The following is a 21,851-nucleotide window of genomic DNA, read 5'->3' on the forward strand; positions in this document are numbered from 1 at the left end:
GGTGCCAAGCCTGGTTGCATTTAACCGGGATCTTGCACGATGTCCAGAGTTCGCTCGTGGACAAGCCCTTTGATGGCTGACAGTGCACTGGAGCGCCTTAAAGAATCGCGGGCTACGGCCAAGTCCCTGGGTCTTTCTACTAAGTCCCCGGCCACTCCTGGTTTTCGTTCCTTTCGTAACCAGGGTTAAGGCGCCCAGACGCGCCCTTCCACCAGGCCTGTGCAGAACCAGCCACAGCGAGGCCGCGGTCGCGGTTTCTGCAGGGGCTGGTCGGGGAACCAGCGTGTGGGTCCATCCACTTCCACCCTCGCTGCTTCCGCCTCTAAACACTCCTAATCTGAGTTTGAGAGCACCCCACGCCGGTGGGTGGCAGGATCCTCCCCCACCTCCCCCGCTGGCGCGAGATTACATCAGACAAATGGGTGCTACAGATAATCTTCAAGGTTTGCTCCCTTCCCTTTCAGTCCCCACCCCCAGCCATGCCACCTCGGTGCCACCGCATGCCTGGGGATCATTTGGCTCTTCTCCAACAGGAAGTTGCGGCCCTCATGGCCAAGGGGGCTATCAAGGGCGTTTCAGGGCCAGAAGTAGGAGTGGTTGCTATTCCTACTACTTTCTGGTCCCCAAGAAAGACAAAGGGGGTCTGCGTCCTATCTTGGACCTCCGGGACGTGAACCGCTACCTCCGGAAGGAGAAGTTCAAGATGCTAACCCTGGCTCAGGTCTTGACTGCTCTCGACCCTTGAGACTGGATGGTAGGGTTGGACTTGCAGGACGCATATTTTCACATCCCCGTCCTGCCGGCCCATCATTTCAGTTTACCGTGCTATCCTTTGGCCTTACCAGCGCCCCTCGGGTGTTCATGAAAGGGATTGGGCTGTTTGCAGTTTATCTGCGCAGGTCAGGGGTGTCAGTCTTCCCCTACCTTGACGACTGGTTGTTGAAGGCAGGCTTGCCCCAGGCAGTTGTCACTCACCTTCAGACTATGGCCGACCTCCTGCATTTGCAGGGGTTCTCCCTCAACGTGCTGAAGTCGCACCGGAGTCCCTCTCAGAAGCTCCCCTTCATTGGAGCGGTTCTGGATTCAATGCAATTTCGAGTTTATCCTCCCGAGCAGCGAGTCTGAGATATTCAGGCTATGATTCCGATCTTTCAGCCTCTATCCGGGTTTCAGTCAGTATGACCCCCCGGCTCATGGGCCTGATGGCCTCCTGCATCCTGCTAGTGCGACATGCCAGATGTCATATGCTCTGCAGTGGGACCTGAAGTTACAGTGGGCACAGTATCCGGGCAACCTGTCAGATCATGTCCAGATCTCAGAGGGCACTGCATGACAACTGCAGCGGTGGCTCACAAATCGCGATTGGGTCAATGGCAGATCCCTCTCCCTTCCCCAACCGGAGCACACAGTGGTGACTGATGCGTCCCTCCTGTGATGGGGAGGCCACTTGGGAGAGGCGGAGATTAGAGGCCACTGGTGTCCGGCGGAGTCCCGGCTTCATATCAACCTTCTGGAGCTGCGGGCGATCCGACTTTCACTGAAGGCATTCCTTCCCTCTGTCTGAGAAAGTGTAGTGCAGGTGTTCACAGATAACCCCACCGCCATGGGGTATTGCTACAAACTGGACGGGTAGGGTCCTGGACCCTATGTCAGGAGGCTCGGTGCCTCTGAACATGGCTGGAACATCAAGGCATTACCTTGGTGGTTCAACACTTGGGACTGACTAACTCCGCCGCCGATACTTGATCGATCACAAATGGTGTCTGAACTCTGACGTGGTGCAAAGTCTCTTTCTGCAGTGGGGAGAGCCTTGGTTAGCTCTATTCGCCACCGAAGAGAATTCATCAGATCTGCGCGTTGGAATTTCCAAGTCCGCACTCGCTCAGAGACTCTTTTCGTCTCGAGTGGAGCTGCGGTCTACTGTACGCTTTTCCACCTATACCACTTCTGCCCAGAGTGCTGAAGATCAGGCACGACCGGGCCCAAGTTATTCTTGTGGTTGCCGGACTGGGCTCGAAGAGTATGGTGTCCCGAGCTACTCAGTATGAGCATTGATTCCCCCGATCCGTCTGCCTATTCAGGAGGATCTTCTGTCGCAGCAGCAGGGGGCGGTCCTCCATCCGAACCTGTCAAGCCTCCACCTCCATGCGTGGAGATTGAGTGGCGACAGTTGACGGCTTTCGACCTTCCTCCCGAAGTCTGTAATGTCATTCTGGCAGCCAGGCGTCCCTCCACTAAAACTGTATACGCCTGCCGATGGAAAAAACGTTGTGGCATGGTGCACAGCAAAGGCTGTGGATCCCCTTTCCGCCCCTCTCTCTGAGGTTCTTCTGTTTCTCCTATCTTTGGCCCAGCAGGGCTCTGCTCTGGGCGCTATCAAAGGCTATCTTTCTGCCATTTCCGCCTTCCTGAGGCTTCCTGATCAGCCTTCTCTTTTTAAATCCCCGGTTGTTAACCGCTTTCTCAAAGGCATTACACACACGTTTCCTCCCGTGCCTTTCATAATGCCTCAATGGGACTTAAATCTTGTCTTGACTTTTCTGATGTGTGCGCCCTCTGAGCCCCTTCATAACTGTCCTTTGCGTCTTCTTACTCTCAAGGCGGCTTTCCTGGTAGCTATTACCTCTGCCAGAAGAGTGAGTGATCTCCAGGCTCTTTCCTCTAAACCTCTTTCTGTTCATCCGGACAAGTTGGTTTTAAGGACCCGTTCTCCTTTTTTGCCAAAGGTTGTCACTCCCTTCCACATCGGGCAGACCATCACTTTGCCCACCTTCTTTCCGCTTCCGCATCTTTCCAGGGAAGAGGAGAGGCTCCACCGTCTGGACCCAAAACCGACCCTTGCTTTCTATCTGCAGCATACACAACAGTCCGGGTGAATGATCAGCTCTCTGTTGGCTATGTGGGCACCAAAAAAGGTCGGGCTGTGCACAAACTGACCATCTCCCGGTGGGTCGTTCTGTGCATCAAATCATGTTACTCCTTGGTCAAGAAGGAGCCTCCTGTGGGGCTGCGTTTCCATTCCACCAGGGCAACTGCAGCCACTACTGCCTTGGGACGCGGCGTTCTTTTGCCAGACATTTGTCAGGCAGCTGCGTGGGCTTCGCTGCACACTTTTACAAAGCAGTCCGGAGAGATGGCTTCTTTGGCCGTTCTGTTCTCCGTGACTTCCTGGTGTAACTTTGTTCGCAGACGCACCACCGGGGTTGGTATTGCTGGGGTATCTGTTCTAAGGTAAGGAATCTATCACTAACGGGTCTCTTTCAGATGCACATGTTACTACTTGTGTAACAATATATCTGTAAGAGACATTAGTTACTGATAGATTCCTTACCGCCCCACCCATCATCCCTGTTCGGCGAACTGATTACTAGGGTTAAGGTTAGTCCCTTTTAGGGTCCTAGTTTTGTGCACCAATGGTCCGTATCTTGCATGGCTCTGCGTTTCTGGCGCGGAAAGTTGTGTACAGAACTGACGTCCGCGCGTATGGGTGGCGCCTAAGTACTCTCCGGACGTCATCTCGGAGCTGGCGACGCCAGTGACGGACGCGGAGCCGCAGGACGCCACCTGCTGACACGCAAGGGTCCAGTCTGATGCCTGGGGATATTCTAAGGTAAGGAATCTATCACTAACTAATGTCTCTTACAGATATATTGTTACACAAGTAGTAACTTGTGCAACGAATGGAGTCGCTATCCAGGCTTCACCATACATGGTAGACAGTGCAGTGGAGAGTAGACACATTTCGCTACCTAGGCATCCGGGTCTACCGTCAGCCAAAGGACCTATTTGACTGCAACCTGGGAAGAGCTTTGATGGAAATCCGATCACAAATGCAGTTTTGGGGAACACTCCCACTTACTGTGACGGGAAGGGTGGCACTGGCCAAAATGGTGGTCCTCCCCCGGCTGCAGTATTATTTTGCGAATCTACCCATGTATATTCCAGCATCCTTCTTTACTGCACTGAAGACTCTGGTTAGGGATTTCCTATGGAGCAAGGCACGGCATAGAATGAAGCTGCAAAAGCTTTATTTACCAATGGTGTTTGGCACCGCCCTGTTTAGAACACTACTACCTTGCTGCACAATTGCAGTGGATAACCCAGTGGTTGGCCGATAGACACCGCACAGATACGGCGACTACACAGCCCCCCTACTCTCTTGATAGGATTGTTGGGCTCTTCCACCCTGGCTCGAAAGTGAAGACACCTAGACCATTGTTGCTTGCTGTGGCATAATAATGTTTCTGGAGGAGTTCATATATCACCTGGGCCGTGATTCCTTATTCACCGGCAATTCCATTGGATGGGTCCCCTAGTGGCCATGCAGTGCTGGCAGCGCAAGCAATTGAAGGGTGGCAGGAGAGCAGTGCCCAGACCCCTGGGGATCTATACCGAGAAGTAGCACTTCTACCATATACGTCCCTAGTGGAAGATGAGTGGTTACCGCCAGGGCATTTTCTCGTGCATCGCTCGCTGATAGCCACACTAACAACCAAATTGGGAGACATGACTATGGAACCGCAGGCACACCTCATTGGCCAATATTTACATGTGATGGGCGTGGCAGGCATCTCATACGCTAGTTTGCAACGTCATTTAGATTTCATGCTGCGATTAATTTAGACTCCCTCCGCTAGAAATGGGACCTAGACCTAGGGCGCCCACTCACTAACAAGGAGTGGACCCAGATATTGAAAAGCTCAACACGCATACCCAGAAACATGCGGTTCAGCTATATATAGTCCACAGGGCCTATCTCACACCTGCTAACCTCAATAGGTATTTCAAAAGAACAGACGCGCATGCCGGAGATGTGCTGAGGTGGGAGCTGACCTAATACATATGTTATGGAGCTGCCCCCGGATTGGTGTGTACTGGAGCGAAGTCGCCCGTCTGCACACGACGTGAATTACCATTTGATTGGCCAGTGTACTTATTACACAAATTCCTGAGACCGGCCGCTGCCAAGGTGACATCCAGGTTCCTGGATCTGGGGATAGTGATGGCCAAGAGATTCCTCACTAAAAGGTGGAAGGCAGTTGATCCACCGCATGCACAGGCATGGCACCACTCATACTTGCTTGGGCAAAGGCGGAAAGCCTCGCCATCAGGCGTGAAGAAACGTTGGGGCTGAGACAAGTTCACATAGCGAAGCACTGGAATGGGTGTTTAACCGAGCAGCAGCAGACTACAAATGGGAACTCTGGAGGCCACATCGGCTGAGGAACACATGGGTGGGCGACATACACTGGAGTGTCACGCACCTATATCCCATGTTACCATACTATCAAACCTGTGCCAGGCATGATATTACACAGGCCAACATGACGCAACTGGGGGGAAACGGGAAATGTATTAGCAGGGCAATAATACACAAATTTAAGAAAGGGAGCAGGGGGCTGCGGGAGGGGTCAATGTTCTTTATGGTTTCTTTTACATTTTGTTATACTTGTTAAAACTGAGCGAAATCTGCCGAGAGATTACTTCGGCTGTATTTGTGCCTATTTACATCACATAATGTGAAATGGCGACTACCAGTTACATAATACAACTGTTACTGCATTTGTGACTGTTACGTCAAACTAGATAACAGTCACAGAGACTAAGTTGATCATATTCCTGCTAGTATTACACAGATGATCTGTTGAACTGTTGGCATTATACCACCTGTATCTGTCATAAATGAGACTTCGTGTATGTATGCAAATGCAGCTGAAAATGCACAAACTCAATAAAAAATATATATTTAAAAAAATAGTTCTACCAGTGATCAGCTCCAGTTTTCCCGAAGAGGAGTAAACACACTTGAACAATTTAATTTCAAAAATGTAAATTGTGCTGCCCAGTGTGTCTAGATCTTTAGGTGCGAATTGAGTTGTACAGAACCATGCATGTTGCACACTGCCTTAGTTTATACTCCTCGGAATTCGTTTTTTTTGCTAAATGATCTTGCATTTTTATATGCACATTTTTTGCTTGTTACTTTGCTGTTCTCTATTTAATCCTATTTGTTTTTGAAACCGCATGATAATAAAAACAAATTGGTATATACACAATACAATTGTGCTCCTAAAATACAAACAGTAAAATTACATTTAATGGAAAATTAAAGTTTGGCAAGGAAATATGACACAATTATTTAACCATTACATTCAGAAGATACCATTTCTAGCAATACACGGGGAACAAGAACATGTTTTGTTTAGCTATTTGGATATTAGGACAGCGCTTTTCCTAATGTATGACCATAAAATATTTTTTTCTCCTTTCCATATTGGACCATATTGAACATACTTATTGTATAGGGTTAACTGAGTTTGTACCTTTCTGTGCAGAGACCTTGGCCATGAAAGGATTAACTTTGAATTGCTTGGGGAAGAAAGAAGAAGCTTATGAATTTGTTCGAAAAGGACTTCGTAATGATGTGAAGAGTCATGTTTGTATCCTTTTTAAGATTCTAAAGAATATCTTGGAAAAACTTCTTGTATCATAAGGTTTTGTGTTTTTTGCTTCTACCATCAAAATATTGGCACATTGGGCAGATACCCTCACTCATCCTTGTGTGCGCCAAATCCAATTTGTCACTATAAAATGAGACTTTATTTTTGTATTGCTGCAATAACATTCTTTTGATTTGTTGAGAATTCTCTGCCCAGCAGCTAAGGAAATTTGATTTTCTTTTAAAGCTGGTATAATTTTGAATTTTGTGTACAATTCCTGTGTGCGTCACTGCTAGACACCATTCCTGATGCCTACATATTGTCTCATCAAGCGACCCAGGACCTGATTTATAGGCCGAAGCATACAAGACTGTGCAGCTGTCTGATTGCAAAAATATATTGGGAAAGTGCTGAAAGCTTACCTAGGGGTGTATTTTGATTTATAGCTTTGTAGCTCACATTTGCTTGCATTCTATTTGCTGGCTTTATTTGTTTTAGGCTGTCCAGCATGTCTCTGACCCTCCAGTGGAGCACAGCCTTTTTAGGTTTTGCCTGGCGAAAGCTGCGCTCTGCGCAGCTTTTTCGCGCAGGCGAAAACCTAATGAGAACTGTAGTGTGGCTTTGGGTCGGCCCTCGTCATTCATTGGCTGGCTCCATAAATGGAGCCTAGCCATTGGACGAGGGGCCTGTCCGTCAATGCCGGAGGAGACACGGGGGCGTTCCTGAGATTCTTTGGCTTTTGCCGACGTCACGCGACGTCAGGCGAAAGCCGGGAACGCCCCCGAATCTGGTCCGCCATTGAAGGCACCCGGAAGAAGTCCAGGTGAGTGCTTGCTTTTTTAAATGCTTGTTTGCCGGTTCCCACCCCCTCTCCCGCTCTCTGTGTCTCCCCGGCCCCGTTCCCGCCCCCTACCGCTGCCTCGGCTCCCGTTCCCGCCCCCCTACCGCTGCCTGGGCCGCCCTGTTCCCGCAGTGCCGTTTCTCCTGTGTGTGTGTGTCTCGAGGTCAAGCCCCGTCACTTCAGGCTTCTCCCTTCGTTCTGTGCCTCCGGGGCCGCTCTCCAAGGCCCCGACCCTCTGCACTACCGACGTGGGCCAGACACTACCAGGCGTTGTGGGTCCCTCCGGTGCAGGACGGACCACGCTGTGTTGCGTCTTCCAGGGCCAGTCCCCGGGGCCCCTGAGCACCCTCACCTCTCTCTCGGGCTGAGCGCCGGCTTGCACAGCAGGCCTTCCCTCCTCTGGCGCCCTCTGCTTCCGTGGGTGCCCCCCGGACCTTTGCCGATGCCCTTCCCGTCCTTACCTCGTTTCTGGGCCAGTGGCTGTTGAGCGCTGTGTCCCGGTCGGCGGCTCTGGCCTCCCGCTGCCTCCGCTACTCGGCAGGCCTCCCGGCTCCGGACTTAGCTCTCAGAGCCCCGCCGCCATCTTGGGCCAGGCGTCCGGACCGGCGCACCTCTTGAGCCGCGTTTCTCCAGGTTACGGCTGCGGCGGGCTTCAATGTAGGACCCTAGTGTTGTTTCGGGTCTGTCGCGGTCCTTTTGGTGGAGAAAACGGGACTTTGAGCAGGTTTGAGACGTCGGATTAAAGCAGCTCGCCGGGAGCCTTGGGTCCACCTGAGAAACTACTTTCCACGCCTTGCCATTTCTGGCTGCTGTAAGTTGCCCTCACCGTGCTCTCCCCGAAACGCACTTCCCGTCCTCCCCAGTTCCTCGCTCCCCCGCTTACACTCTACAGCCCCCTCAGGTTATCGCTAGCTTCCAGGCGATTGTGGTCTCCACCTACCCTCCCTACCATAGGCCACCGCCCCTCTTTTGCCTGTGTGCCAGACTCCGCCAATCGACGGACACAATTCCATTGTCTGGCTTGCGTCCAGTCACTGACTCACCACCCCGCATGAGCGCCCTCCGGCACTCTATTCGCTTCCACACATCCACATTGCCAGTTTCTCGCCTGCCTCCTCCCCGCCCCGGCACCTCTCCCCGTGATTTCACCACCCACTTATCGAACCTCAATCTACCCGGAGCCACCGCGCTACCAGCGTTTCTTACATAAACCGATGTAGCCCTACCTCGCACATCCTCCCCTGTCCCGGACACACCGTGTGATGACTTTCCATTCCCCCGCTCCACAGAGTCTTAGCCCTTACCTGGCTCAGCGCACCCACGCCTGCAACACCTTCACCATGCTAAACCTTGCAACCCCCACGGCGTCCGCAGTCCCTCTTCCGGCCCTCATTTTCCCTTTTCCCACTTACTAATCTAGAATGTACTCTACTGACTTCTGTAAGATTGGAGGAGAAAATTCAGTATAATTTAGCACACTAGAAGATAGGGTCATACTGATTGCAAAAGCTAGTTCCTCAGTAAACTCCAGCTAGAAATGTAACAATGGCCGTCTTGCATCTTATTCAGCACCATACCTTCAGATTATTTGGTGCTTTGGGCCCTGAGTCCTGAAATGCTATTAGCCCCATGTTGAGAGCAAAGCCAACAACCTCCGCTTCATAAAATGTGAGGAGACCTGGCTGGTTGGGCAGAGTGATGAGTGTGAGTGAATGTAATCTTAACTACGTTAACCCATGATTCAATTTTTTGCTTTGAACTGGATCCACAAGTGCCTCGTAGTGACCCTAAGGCAATCTGTCTTATTTTAGAAAAACGAAATAATATCTACTGTTACATGCGTAATATCCAGTGGTGTAATTATCTCTGCCAAAGCATATACTCTGTGAGAGCAGTCAAATACATTTGCGCTTATCAAGTTAAAAGAACACGCATGTGTGTTAATACATTCTAGCCTATTCCAAAATCGATGCTCTTCCTTTTGAAATAAGTCAGAAATGATTGGAGAAAGACAGCCGCCACAAAGTGTAATTTTTCCACTTTAAAACGTGGATACAAGTGATAAAGAAACCTTAGAGAAAATAAAGACTGGGTGATTCTGCTAATTCGAATTGCGGGGCATGCTGTCGCCATAAGTGTTAGCAGCACTTCTTTAAACTATTTGGTCAGTAAAAGTTATTTTGTGATGCGTTGTTAAATATATGCTGCCTTGGTTGTAAGAAGGGGTAGAAATGTAGAATTGGTTCTGTTGTTAATTTCACCAGCTCTTAAGAAGCGCCTCCTGCGTTTCAGGAAGTTAGCCATGATTTTGCACTGTGGAGTTCAACTTTTGGGACCTTTGATACTCCCTTTAGTTTTAGTCAAGTAGTACGAAATCTTCTTTTTTTTCTGCTCCTTTGGCATTGCCATAGTTGTTGATTACACTCCTGCATAATTATGGTAAAGCATTAAACAAGCTGGAGACTGGGCACTATGGTGTTTACTTTCACTGTGCCGTTCTTCTCTAGTTAACATGTTCACCCATTCCAACCATACTGGCTTTTAATTGGGACTGAACAACCACTTGGCAATATTCCATTGAAGATGGTGTGTGGGAAAATTGTAGAAAGTAGACAATGCCTATAATATAACTACTGTAGTTGGTCACATTTGTTTTGAGCTACATTTCCTTTGGTGTATAAATAGCAGAAAACATTTTCAATGTATATGTAGTTATTGAGACATTGGCCCTTCTGATGCCTTGCTATTTTTAATGATGTTTGCATTCTGCTCCACTCTCTCCTCTCACCAGTTTTCAGATTTTGTGGTTGGCTCTTAAAAGGCTGCTATATCATCTTTGGCTTTGAAATAACTGTTATTATGTTCCTTCCTTTGTGGTAGCTTCTGCTGGCTGTCCTTATCTACCCACAGAGCCTCAACATTTGAGGATCACTTCTGATTAGGAAGTGGTCCAAGTCTCTTGTTTTTTCTAATAATTCGTTGCTCCTTTTAAATATGAAATCTGCATTTGTACACACTTCAGTAGACTGAGATGGAAGAGGACAGGGAATTATGTGGTGTCTACATTTTGAAGTGTACTGGTATTCAGCTGCCAGTTTAGTCTGACATCCCTTGCTTGTCATGGATCTCCCTGGCTCCCACTCTCCATTGAGGAACTAATGCTTGTATTTAGTCTTTAAGATCATTGTCGTTTGTCTATCAGAACTATGCTTTAATTAGCTAGAACTCTTGAACCAAGGCCATTAACAAGGTGAGGTAAGTGTAGGATACCCCACCAACTCCTTGTCATCAAGGTGCACTTCTCTTCAAGCAAATTCTATATTGTTAAAACATGTTGTAGTTATTTTCTACTCTAGCTACTCTAGGTTTCCAATGTTTCCCTATTTTTTTGAAGCATGCGCATTCTTTCACTACCAAGTTTTGTGATGTCCTTTCAGGGGCACATTAAAAAAATGTTTTTCCCATTCTCCAAAGCCCTATTGTCTAATCTAGCGTTTTGTGGCAATTGCTAATTTGTGTGGCCAAGACCCATTTGTTTGAGGTGCTTGTTTTGAAACACGTTTGTGAGCTGTGCCCATGAGGCTTTTATTGTAGTACATTTGTTGCATGCAAATACCTTTTTATATACTTAATTTAACATACTGATCAGCATGTCATCTTATGACACTGCCTGCTGGTGCCTCCTTGTGCTCCTGTCGCCTGCTTGTGCCTCAGTTTTCGTGCCCCTGTTGCCTGCTTGTGCCTGTTTTCGTGCCCCTGTTGCCTGCTTGTGCCTCCGTGTGCCCCTGTTGCCTGCTTGTGCCTCCGTGTGCCCCTGTTGCCTGCTTGTGCTTCCGTTTTCGTGCCCCTGTTGCCTGCTTGTGCCTCCGTTTTCGTGCCCCTGTTGCCTGCTTGTGCCTCCGTTTTCGTGCCCCTGTTGCCCGCTTGTGCCTCCGTTTTCGTGCCCCTGTTGCGTGTGCCCCTGTTGTCTGCTTGTGCCTCTGTGTGCCCCTGTTGTCTGCTTGTGCCTCTGTGGGCCCCTGTTGCCTGCTTGTGCCTCTGTGTGCCCCTGTTGCCTGCTTGTGCCTCTGTGTGCCCCTGTTGCCTGCTTGTGCCTCTGTGTGCCCCTGTTGCCTGCTTGTGCCTCTGTGTGCCCCTGTTGCCTGCTTGTGCCTCTGTGTGCCCCTGTTGCCTGCTTGTGCCTCCGTGTGCCCCTGTTGCCTGCTTGTGCCTCCGTGTGCCCCTGTTGCCTGCTTGTGCCTCCGTGTGCCCCTGTTGCCTGCTTGTGCTGTGTTGGTGTGTGTGGAGGGCTCTGTGTGGCTGTGTGTGTAGGAAGCTTTGTGTGGCTGTGTGTGTGGGGGGCTCTGTGTGGCTGTGTGTGGGGGGGGCTGTGTGTGTGGGGGGCTCTGTGTGGCTGTGTGTGGGGGGCTCTGTGTGTGTTTGTGTGTGTCATTTGCGATAGATAAAGCTAGTGGCATTGTAAATGACAATGCCATTTATTTATGTTAAAAAAAACATAAATAAAAATAATGTCAAGAGCAATGCCAATAGCTCTAACTTTAACAAAGGCAAAACCATTGCATTGTAAATGCTTGTTACCATTTCAGACTGGCTCCCTGTGTTCTTCCACAAGTGTTCGCTTTCTGGGAATATATATTTTTTTCTCTTTGAGGGTGCGTGTGTTTTCAGATGTCTCCCTTGTATGCTAGTTTATGTGCCGTATTGCTTTGAAAAGGTTTCCTACACAAGACTGGCTCTGCTTCTCTGGCAGTGCAAGTTAATCAATCATGCAGTTCAGAAGGCGAATGAGCAATGAAGAGCCCATTACATTTTGTTTTTAGCGTGGCACACATTTTCTGTACTTCATAGACTCGGATCCAATGTCAGGCTATGTTTTCTGACAAATTGCTATTGCCCTTTTTATTTAAAAGGAAGGTTGATATTTACTTTACTTTCTATGACTGCAAAATTAGGGTTTTGTAAAGTGAACTTTGGGGAAATCTTGCTGCGTACTGGGAGCATGAGCGGGAAAGGCTGCAGTATGTACTTTGTTTTCTGGCACAAAACAAAATTTAAATACCTGTAAATGAACTTACAATTATTTCAGAATATATTAGCTATTGGGAAAGCACTAATGAAGCACTTTTTTTAGAAATTCTGAAGTGCGATGTAAAGAAAGATTTTAATGCAGATTAACACTTGGTATTGTGCGAATGAAATATACCCTGTAACTTGATTTCCACAGACTATCCTTTGTGCGCTGCATAGTTTTTTTTTTAAACATATTTTGTCAAGTTCCACATACCATGCAGGGCTCTGCACCCCAGAGACATCTACACACATCAACCATATATTGATAATGACTTTGACTTTTACATGCGACAACCCAGCGCTTAGTAACAAACCCCCTCCCCCCCCACCAGATCGCACCAATTCCACATAAGCCTGTCCACCACATAATGTCACAACAGGAGAGGCTTGTCCCTCTGATCCTTCCCCCAACCCACCCCCTCAGCCCAGTAGGGTGCGAGCTAATTAGTCCGACAAGCGTGCCTCTACCTCCAGTGGCTGATCCAATAAAGGACCCCGGTAGTCAGCCCACTGCTTCCATATTTTATAGTGTTTGCGTGGACACCCCCTAGCAATGAAAATGGGTTGTTCTAGCCCCAAGCAAAATTCCAGCTCGTTCTTCCATGCGGCCATCGATGGGGCACTAGGTGCCTTCAAAGCCCATGTGATATCCCTCTTTGCCAGGGTAAAGCCCAGTTGTAGGGGCTGTGGTTCATAGACGTTACCCCCAACATCCTCCAGAATGTGCAATAGGGCCAACCGCGGAGTGCGGAGGAGCTCCCATCCTAGAACCTCCGAAAAAGCAGGAATACACCCCACTCCAAAAGCGATCCAGAGACGGACAGCTCCAAACCGTATGAATAAATGTGCCCTTCTCCTGATTACAATGGAGGCACATGGAGGAGGCGCTCAAACCCGCCTTCCACAGACGCACTCTGGTGAAGTAGACCCTATGTAGGTACTTGAACTGCACCAACCATAGACTCATCGCTATTGCCGCCCCGCAGGGCTGCTAAGGCCTCAGTCCAATCCTCCTCCTCCAATGTGCCTACATCGTCCTCCCAAGCACTCAAGCCTCTGCAGCGTAGGGGAACAGTGAGGGACCAGTGATTAGTAAATTCAAGAGATTTTGCGATCAGCGAGATCACCAATGAAGACCTTCGCCTCTATGGGGCTGAATTCCGGCGGCGACTCTAGGCACTCTAAGCTAGGGGATAGGGCATGCCTAACTTATAAGTAACGGTAAAACTGGGATCGCGGCATCAAGTATTCCTTCTGCAGGTCCTGAAAGGATTTAAGTGTCTGACCCCTCATGACCTCTCCAAGAACTGAGATGCCTATTGCATCCCATCCCCGGAAGACCTGCAGTGCCGCTAGCTGAGGTAGACGCCCATTCTCCCAAAGGGGGGGGTTTCATGAGTCAAGGTATTCCACCACCCCATGCGACAAGGTATTCCACCACCCCATGCGACGCAGAGCTTGCCTCTAGATCAGGAATATCACCCGCGTGACCGGTGACCATGACCCCCCGCAGCGGTGCTGAATATAGTATTGTGTGCAGGGAATGGAGTCCCATAATCTGCCTCTCAACTGCATATGCCGGGTTCCCCCTGTCACCATACCACCACTCATTAAGGACCAGTAGGTGCAAAGCTTGATAGTGCGAGAGGACATCCGAGGACGCAAGTCCCCCACAATAGGTGGACAGAAAGCATGTGCGCACGGCCACCCTCACCTTTCCCCCTTCCCACAGGAAGTGCCCCAGCGCTGCATTCACTTGCCTAAACCAACGGAGTGAGATCTGATATGGATGATTCTGCAATTGCTAGAGAAGCCGGGGAAGTGCCACCATCTTAAAAATTGCCGATCTGCCGTATAAGGACAGATTCATGCGGTACCATGACTTAAGATCTTCCCAGCTGCGTTCCCACACCAGGACCAGATTACGCTCCAATGAAACAGCCGGTATATCTTGACAGGAAAACGCCCAGACGGGGGTCCTCATCCTCGGATCCAACCCTTCGGCCTGGGACGACTCCTGGTGGCCGACCGCACTGGGAACCGCTCCAACACCCACCGACCACGCACGCAACCTAGGGGTCATCCTCGACTCCACCCTCTCCATGACTAAACAGGTCAACGCCGTCTCCTCCTCCAGCTTCAACACCCTCCGCATGCTCCGTAGGATCTACAAATGGATCTTCACTGAAACGAGAAGAACAGTCACCCAGGCCCTTGTCAGCAGTAGGTTGGACTATGGAAACGCCCTCTACGCAGGAGCCTCGGCCAAACTCTTGAGACCGCTCCAACGCATCCAGAACGCCTCTGCATGCCTGATCCTCGACATCCCTCGCCGCAGCCACATCACACCCCACCTGAGAGACCTGCACTGGCTACCGGTCAACAAGAGGATAACCTTCAAGCTCCTCACCCACGCACACCAGGCACTCCACAACACCGGACCAACGTACCTCAACAGACGACTCAGCTTCTACACCCCCACCCGCCAGCGCCGCTCCGCCGACCTCGCCCTCACTACAGTCCCCCGCTTCCGAAGAGCAACCTCAGGTGGCAGATCGTTCTCCCACCTCGCTGCAAAGACCTGGAACACCCTCCCCATCCACCCAAGGCAGACCCAAGACCTGCTGACCTTCAGAAAACTCCTCAAGACCTACCCTTTCGAGCAGTAGCAGCATTCCCCACCCCAGCGCCTTGAGACCCTCACGGGTGAGTAGTGCGCATTACAAATGATATGATTGATTGAGTTATTTCAGCCCCCTCACCGCCAGCTGGGCCGATGACACCCACTCTCCCACTTCTGTTCAACAGCCCAGAGTCCACAGCGTAGACTTACGTGGATTCATATAGAGTCCTGAGGTTCCCCAAAAATGTGCAGGATGCGAATCAGCCGCGGCCCGTCCTGTCCACCACTGTGAGAAAGAAAAAACATTGTCCGCATATAGTGCAATCCTGTCAGACAGGCCTAGTGCCCATTCAAAACCCCGAAGTTGAGCATCAATACGCACCCAGGCCGCCAACGGCGCCATAGCGAGCGCAAATAAATATGGGGACGGGGCAGCCCTGCCTCGTACCCTGCTGGATAGAGCAGGGCTTAGAGCGCTCCCGCACAGACGCCGACAGGTCTGTGTAAAGTAGCATTAGATAGGAAAGAAAGCGCGGGCCGAAGTTGAGCCTCCGCAGCAAGGCAAAAAGGTACACCCAGCTCAGGGAGTCGAACGCCCTGTCCATATCAACCAACAGTAGCGCAGCTGGCTCTCCCAGTTCTCCGCTGGCCGCCACCGCCACATGTGCTCACCTGATATTGTGCCTGGTCGCCCTGAGGCAAAAACCCAGCCTGGTCAGGGTGCACCAGGGTGTTAATGTGGGGCAGAAGCCGGTTGGCCAATGCCTTGGCCCAAACCTTCGCCTCCACATTCAAGAGGGAGATGGGACTGTACGAAACATGCTGCTCTGGCGGTCTTCCTGGTTTAAGGAATACCACCACCTCCGCGTGCCTCCAGTCCCGTGGGGCAGCGAACCACGCTCCCGCCTCTCCTCCACTACCGGCCTAAAATGCGGGGCCAGCTGTAGAAAAAACTTTTTAAAAAATTCACTGGGGAATCCGTTTGGTCCTGGTGCCTTCCCGGGGTTCAGTTCCCCAGAGCAGTGCCCAACTCCTCATCTGTCAGTGGCTGCTCCAGTCGGTCCCGCACCTCATCCGACATGACCTTGGGCGGAAGGTCATCAATGAATTTATCTATGACTGCAGCCGTGAGGCATTCCTTCGGGGCGCAAAGTTCCGCATAGTACACAGCGAAGCTTTCAGCAATAGCCGGGGTTTCGGCTAGTGGTGCCCCCGTTGGACCCAGGACTTCCGGCAGGGCCTGGGCATGAAAGGTACCCTGGCATAGGTGATGCAGCATCTTGCTGTATTTGTCCCCCCCATTGATACATCCTACTACGCTTCGCCAGCCATGCTTGTCGGGCTTCATCCATTAAAAGGGCCCCATAATGTTGTTGTGCCAAGATTAGTTGCCGTCGGACTAGGCCCCCTTCCGCCTTCCGGCACCTACGTTTAAGCGCCTCAACTCCTGCCTCCGCCTGCAATAGCTCCTTCCTACGCACACCAGAAAATATACACCCCTCTCAGTGTGGGTTTTAGTGCCTCCTACAGCGTCGCGGCACTCAAGATGGACCACACATTAACAGCTGGGTAGTGGTCGAACGCTTCATTCATACGCTCCCTATAGTCCTCTTTCTGCAGATGCCACACAGACATTCGCCATCTAAGTGGTTGACGCCCTCGACCCGTCTGAAGTGTAAGGGCTACTCGTGAATGAGAGACAAAATCCTGGCGACGAGAGTGATCGTCTGGTGGAGGACCGGTGGTGAAGGTCTAGTTCGTAGTTCCAAACAAGAAGTTAAATTGCAGCAACTCCTGGGGGTCTATATATTATTTCTGTCCTCCAGGATTGTTGTGCAGCCGGGCTTGATCAGGTGCTATACGTACTGAAGGTTAGCAGCGCCCGGGCTCCGGATGACCGCATATGTCTCTCTCGCGAAATCTGGTGGAGTAGTAAGAAGAGACTTTGAAATAAATATACATTTTTTCTTTGAGGGGTCAGTTATATAAGCTCATGTGCACAACCCATGGATGGTGCACCGCGAATACTTTTTTTTTTTTTTTATATTTATTTTATTAGGAAAAAGCACCTACACAGAGTACAAAAATCGTTCGCCTACAACCCATCTCGGGCCGGCAATAGGTCTTCGTGTAACAGCAATGACATATACCATGGTACATGAACCACATGGAGGCCAATAGTAGAACTCGCCGGATGTCCGTGGAGGGAGACCCTCCTCAGTAGGCTTGCACTATCTGCCAAGTAGCGTGCATTTTGAATACATGAACCAAGCAGGAAATTTCTAGTTTTTCTCCCAACCTATTCCTAACCCCGGAAACGCCCCCCCCCCCCGTAACTGGTCCCTCATTTGCGCTCCCCAAGTGAGTCCTCTGGTGTCTCTATCAGATGTAGTGTCAGATGCAGCCTACCTCTCTCCCTACAACCAGGGTGCCACCCCCCCGCCGCGCGGTTTTAGGGCCAGTGTGTTCCCTACGCCTATTCAACGCTATTCGTGCAGGGGAACCCCCCGGGCAGGCTAATCAAGTGGCTCATGCAAGAGATCCCCCTGAGTCTCCCCATCCTCTTCCTCTGAACCCACCGCGTCCGTCCTGGAGGACAAGTAGGTCTGGTGCAGTCCCCAAAAGTTCTTGGGGCGGCTTCTGGGCGGAAGGAGCTCGCTGTAGGTGTCCGCCTGCGTGTTACAATACAGCATATCGCTAGCCCATCGCTTAAGTGTAGGTAGTGGTCCCCTCATCCAACACAATGCGACTACCCGCTTCGCAAGTAGCATTCCCATGCCCACCAGTTTCCTAACCGAGACGGGGACCGGTTTCGTGTAACCCATTAGAGCAAGGGCAGGGTCCATTGCCAGGTCCATCTCCACAATGGCGCTCATTTCAGCAAATACACCTGCCCAGAATCTCTGGATCCCCGGGCAGTTCCAGGCTAGGTGCAGGAAGTCCGCAACTTGTGCCCGGCACCTCTCGCAGTGTGGGGAGTCGCGGAGACCGTACCTGTGGAGCCGTTCCGGCGTGTGATAGACCCTTTGCAAGAATTTAAAGTGGACCAATCGGTGCCTCCCGTTTAGGGAAATGCGCCTAGTAGCTGCAGAGCAGTATGCCCACATGTCGTCATCAACGTGGGTGTTTAGGTCTGTCTGCCAGGCCAAACGCGCCCTAGTGTAGAGCAGGGCCGTGTGTTCGTGGCCTATCTTGTACAGCCTAGTGATCAGCTTCTTCGGGGATTCGCTGTCTATAATACACACCAGTTCCGGGACCGCAGGGGGTTCCTCCATGTCCGGGCCCAGCAGTCGCAAGAGTGCACTCCGAACTCGATGGAACTGAAAGCGTTGGAGCAGTGTTATGCCCTCTACCCGATGCGACATCTGCGCCCACGTCTTCGCCTTGCCATTGATAAATAGGTCTCCCAGTGTGTGCGCACCTAGTTCGCGAAGGGCCCTATGGACACCCGGTTCCGCCAGGGTCGGCAGCCAGAGCGCCCATTGTATAGGCATGTTGGGAGCGTACATCAGCTCCTTGTTTTGCCGTTGCACTATGGAGTGCCATGCGTGGTTGGTGGACGACAGAGAGTCCAGAACGCCAACCCTACGGTCCTTGGGGCCGCAAATGGTAGCAGGAAGTGGGGTAGGGTCCGCGAACAGCCGTTCCAGGATCACGTGCGGAATGTCTTGTTTGCCATGAATCCAAGTGTGGAGGTGGGAGGCCTGCGCAATCCTGTAGTAGCGCTCCAGGTCCGGGGCCGCTAGTCCCCCCTGCTCGTACGGTAGTTGTAGTACCTTCCATTGCACCCTAGGTTGTTTCCCCGCCCACGCCAGTCTCACCAGGAGTTTGTTTAGAGTCGCGAAGAAGGCTTTCGAGAGAACAATCGGGAGATTATTGAAGAGGAATAGGAACCTCGGGAGAATGACCATTTTCATTAATGCAATGCGTCCCATCAGTGACAGCGGGAGCTTAGACCAGCGCTCGACGTCATCCTCGAGTTTGCTGTAGGCAACTCCGTAGTTCTCCTTCAGCATGACGTCCGGGTCCGTGTGGAGCATGATGCCCAGATATCTTATCGGCTCAGTGGACCATTGGAGCGGGTAGTCCATCTCGAAGGGGACAGTGATTGGGGTCAGTGGGAAGGCGACTGACTTCGCCCAGTTAACCTTCAACCCGGACAGCGCGCCAAACCTCACAACCTCCCTCAACACTGGGGCTATATTATTGACCGGGTCCCTGACATAAAGGAGGGTGTCGTCCGCATAGGTGGAAATGCCTATCTTGTAGGTGGGGTAGTTAATGGCTTCATACGAGTGGTACTCCCGAATTGCACACGCCAGTGGCTCCGCCACTAGGGCGTAGAGTAGCGGGGAAAGGGGACACCCCTGTCTCGTACCTCTGCTGATGGAGATCGGTTCCGAGACTGCGCTCCCCAATCTGACTCTGGCCGTGGGTTGATAATAGAGGGCGCCCAGCAGTTGGAGGAAGACCCCTCCCAGTCCCAGCTTCTGCAGTACTTTGCGCATAAAGGGCCACTCCACAGAGTCGAAGGCCTTCTCCATGTCTAGGAAGACCGCGATGGCTTTGGTATCATGCCTGGTGTGTTGCATGGCTCCCACTACTGTGCGGATATTGTAAGTGAGGTTCCTAGCCGGTATGAACCCAGCCTGCTCTGGGGCCACCAACTCGGGCGCCACCAGGGCCAGCCTGGTCGCCAGCACTTTTGCGTAGAGTTTGGCGTCCACATTGAGTAGGGACAAGGGGCGGTACGAGCCTGGCAGGTCGCCGGGCTTGCCAGGTTTAAGTATAGTGACAATGAGCGCCTCCCGCATGGATGGGGGCATAGCACCGTTTTCGCAAATCTCGTCAAAGAGGGTGGAGAGGTGGGGGAGCAGCTTATCTTTGTACGCCTTATAAAAGGCTACCGTCAGGCCGTCTATCCCAGGGGCACTGTCCGCTCTCATGGTGGCTAACGCATCGGATATCTCATCGCAGTGGATGGGGGACATCAGGAATTCCCTCTGCCAATTCTCCAGGAACGGCATCTTGATGTAGTCGAGGTAATTGTCAATTTGATCCTCCACCCCCGAAATTTTAGTGGTGTAGAGCTCCTCATAGAAGCTCCTGAATTCCGCCAATATGTGTGCCTCCTCCGTGAGTACCTCCCCACCTTTGGTGCGCAGTTCCGCAACTGTCTGCTTGCGCCTAGTGCCTTTCATAATCCTGGCAAGCAGTGCACCCGGGCGGTCACCCTCCCCATATGTGCGCGCCGCCGCATATTTTCCTAAATGTCGTACCTCCCTGTCCGCTTCCTCGTGAAACTCTTTCAAAAGTTCCTGCAGGGTGTCGTCCCCGAGCAACCCCGGGTCAAGGAGCTGTCGGCGTTCATAGTCTGCTATGCGCCCCTCCAATAATTTCAGCCTGTTTCTGATCGCCTTGAGGACCCCCTGGTGTTTCGCTATGACCATCCCCCGCACATACACCTTGAAAGTCTCCCAGATTGTCCCGAAGCTGTCCACTGAGCCCAGATTGGTGGTAAAGAAATTGTCTATATCCTCTCCCAGGTCAGCCCTGAAGGCCTCGTCCAGCAGTGAGTAAGGTGGAAAACGCCACGTGAACGGCGGGATCCTCTGCTGGGGAGTGTGCCACTCTAACAGCACCGGGGAGTGGTCCGACAGAGTGCGGGGGAGGACACTGCAGCCCTTGATCATGGAAAACAGGGAGTGTGATGCCAGCCAGTAGTCAATCCTGGTATGAATGTTGTGGTACGCCGAGTAGTGTGTGTACCCCCCCTTGGCGCTATGTCTCTCTCTCCATACATCCACCAGACCCAGCCTCAGCATTTCTACCTGCATGTGCTGCGCCGCCGCCGCAGGGCGCCTGGCAGGGCCCGCAGACCTATCTAGTTCTGGGCAAAAGGTGAAATTGAAGTCCCCGCCCCAGACCATATTCCCAGCGGACCATTCATTACAATGTGCCGCTACCGCCGCATAAAAGTCAGGGGAGTCATAGTTGGGGCCATAAACATTCATGATCAAGAAGTCGTGTCCCTTGCCTGTGCACTTGCTCAATACAAACCTCCCCTCCGGGTCCGCCTTCACCAAGGCGAGTGTTAGCGTAGACTTCGGGTTAACCCAGGTGAGGACCCCTCTAGCGTGTGTGGTGAATCCTGCATACGTAGAATGGCCCTGGAGCCCCCTGTGAGTTAGCATCTTGCTGGTGTTGGGGAGATGTGTTTCCTGCAGCAGTGCTAGGTCTATGTGGTGCCTCTGTAGGTAGTGTAGCACCTTGCGGAGTTTCCGGTGATCATTCAACCCCCTCACATTCCAGGTGAGAGCCCGGAGGGACTCTGAAGCCCGTAGTGGGTCTGCTCGGGTCGTGTCAGCCATGAGCATCGCAAGGGGACATCGTTTGTAGCGTGATGGCAAGGGCCCCCTCCCTCCAGTAGGGGCAGCCGCACACCCATCTCGGAGCACTTAACTTGTTAGAGCACATAACGGACCTTCCCCCAAACCTCCCAAACAACCCTGAATCCAAAACCCCCGTGACCCCCCACCGCCCACAGTCAACCAACCCCAACCTGGTGTGACCGAAACCCCTATATCCACCCCCCCCACCCGTCATCAAACTTCCCCGAGCAGTCTCTAGAAGAGCCGCAAATGCTGTAAGCGCGAGGGCAGAGGTAGCACTCTCGATGTCCGATTCGACCTCAGTCCGGTCGCCTCTCCTTCACAGTTTCAATAGGCTGCCCCCACGCTAGCGCCCCCAATTGCAAGCGCGGCTGTGAGTCATGATAGCAGTATCGCACCCGCCTTATCGGGCGTCCCCCCCCCCCCTTGGCTCGCAGCAGTGTCCCCATGTGTCAGGGCCCCAGCAACACCACCCCAGGACGGAC

General features: G+C 51.7%; 1 protein-coding gene across 1 annotated transcript in view; it reads left to right on the forward strand.

Moving 5' to 3' along the window:
• The window catches only part of NAA16 (N-alpha-acetyltransferase 16, NatA auxiliary subunit), a 772,708-nt gene that overhangs the window by 100,009 nt on the left and 650,848 nt on the right, over positions 1–21,851 (forward strand). Inside the window, exon 3 of the mRNA XM_086934938.1 lies at positions 6,336–6,440. Within this exon, the coding sequence (XP_086791064.1) occupies positions 6,336–6,440 (105 nt within the window). The remainder of the gene's footprint in view (positions 1–6,335; positions 6,441–21,851) is intronic.

This window comes from Lissotriton vulgaris, chromosome 8, assembly GCF_964263255.1.
Source record: "Lissotriton vulgaris chromosome 8, aLisVul1.2, whole genome shotgun sequence".
NCBI classification, from domain to species: domain Eukaryota; kingdom Metazoa; phylum Chordata; class Amphibia; order Caudata; family Salamandridae; genus Lissotriton; species Lissotriton vulgaris.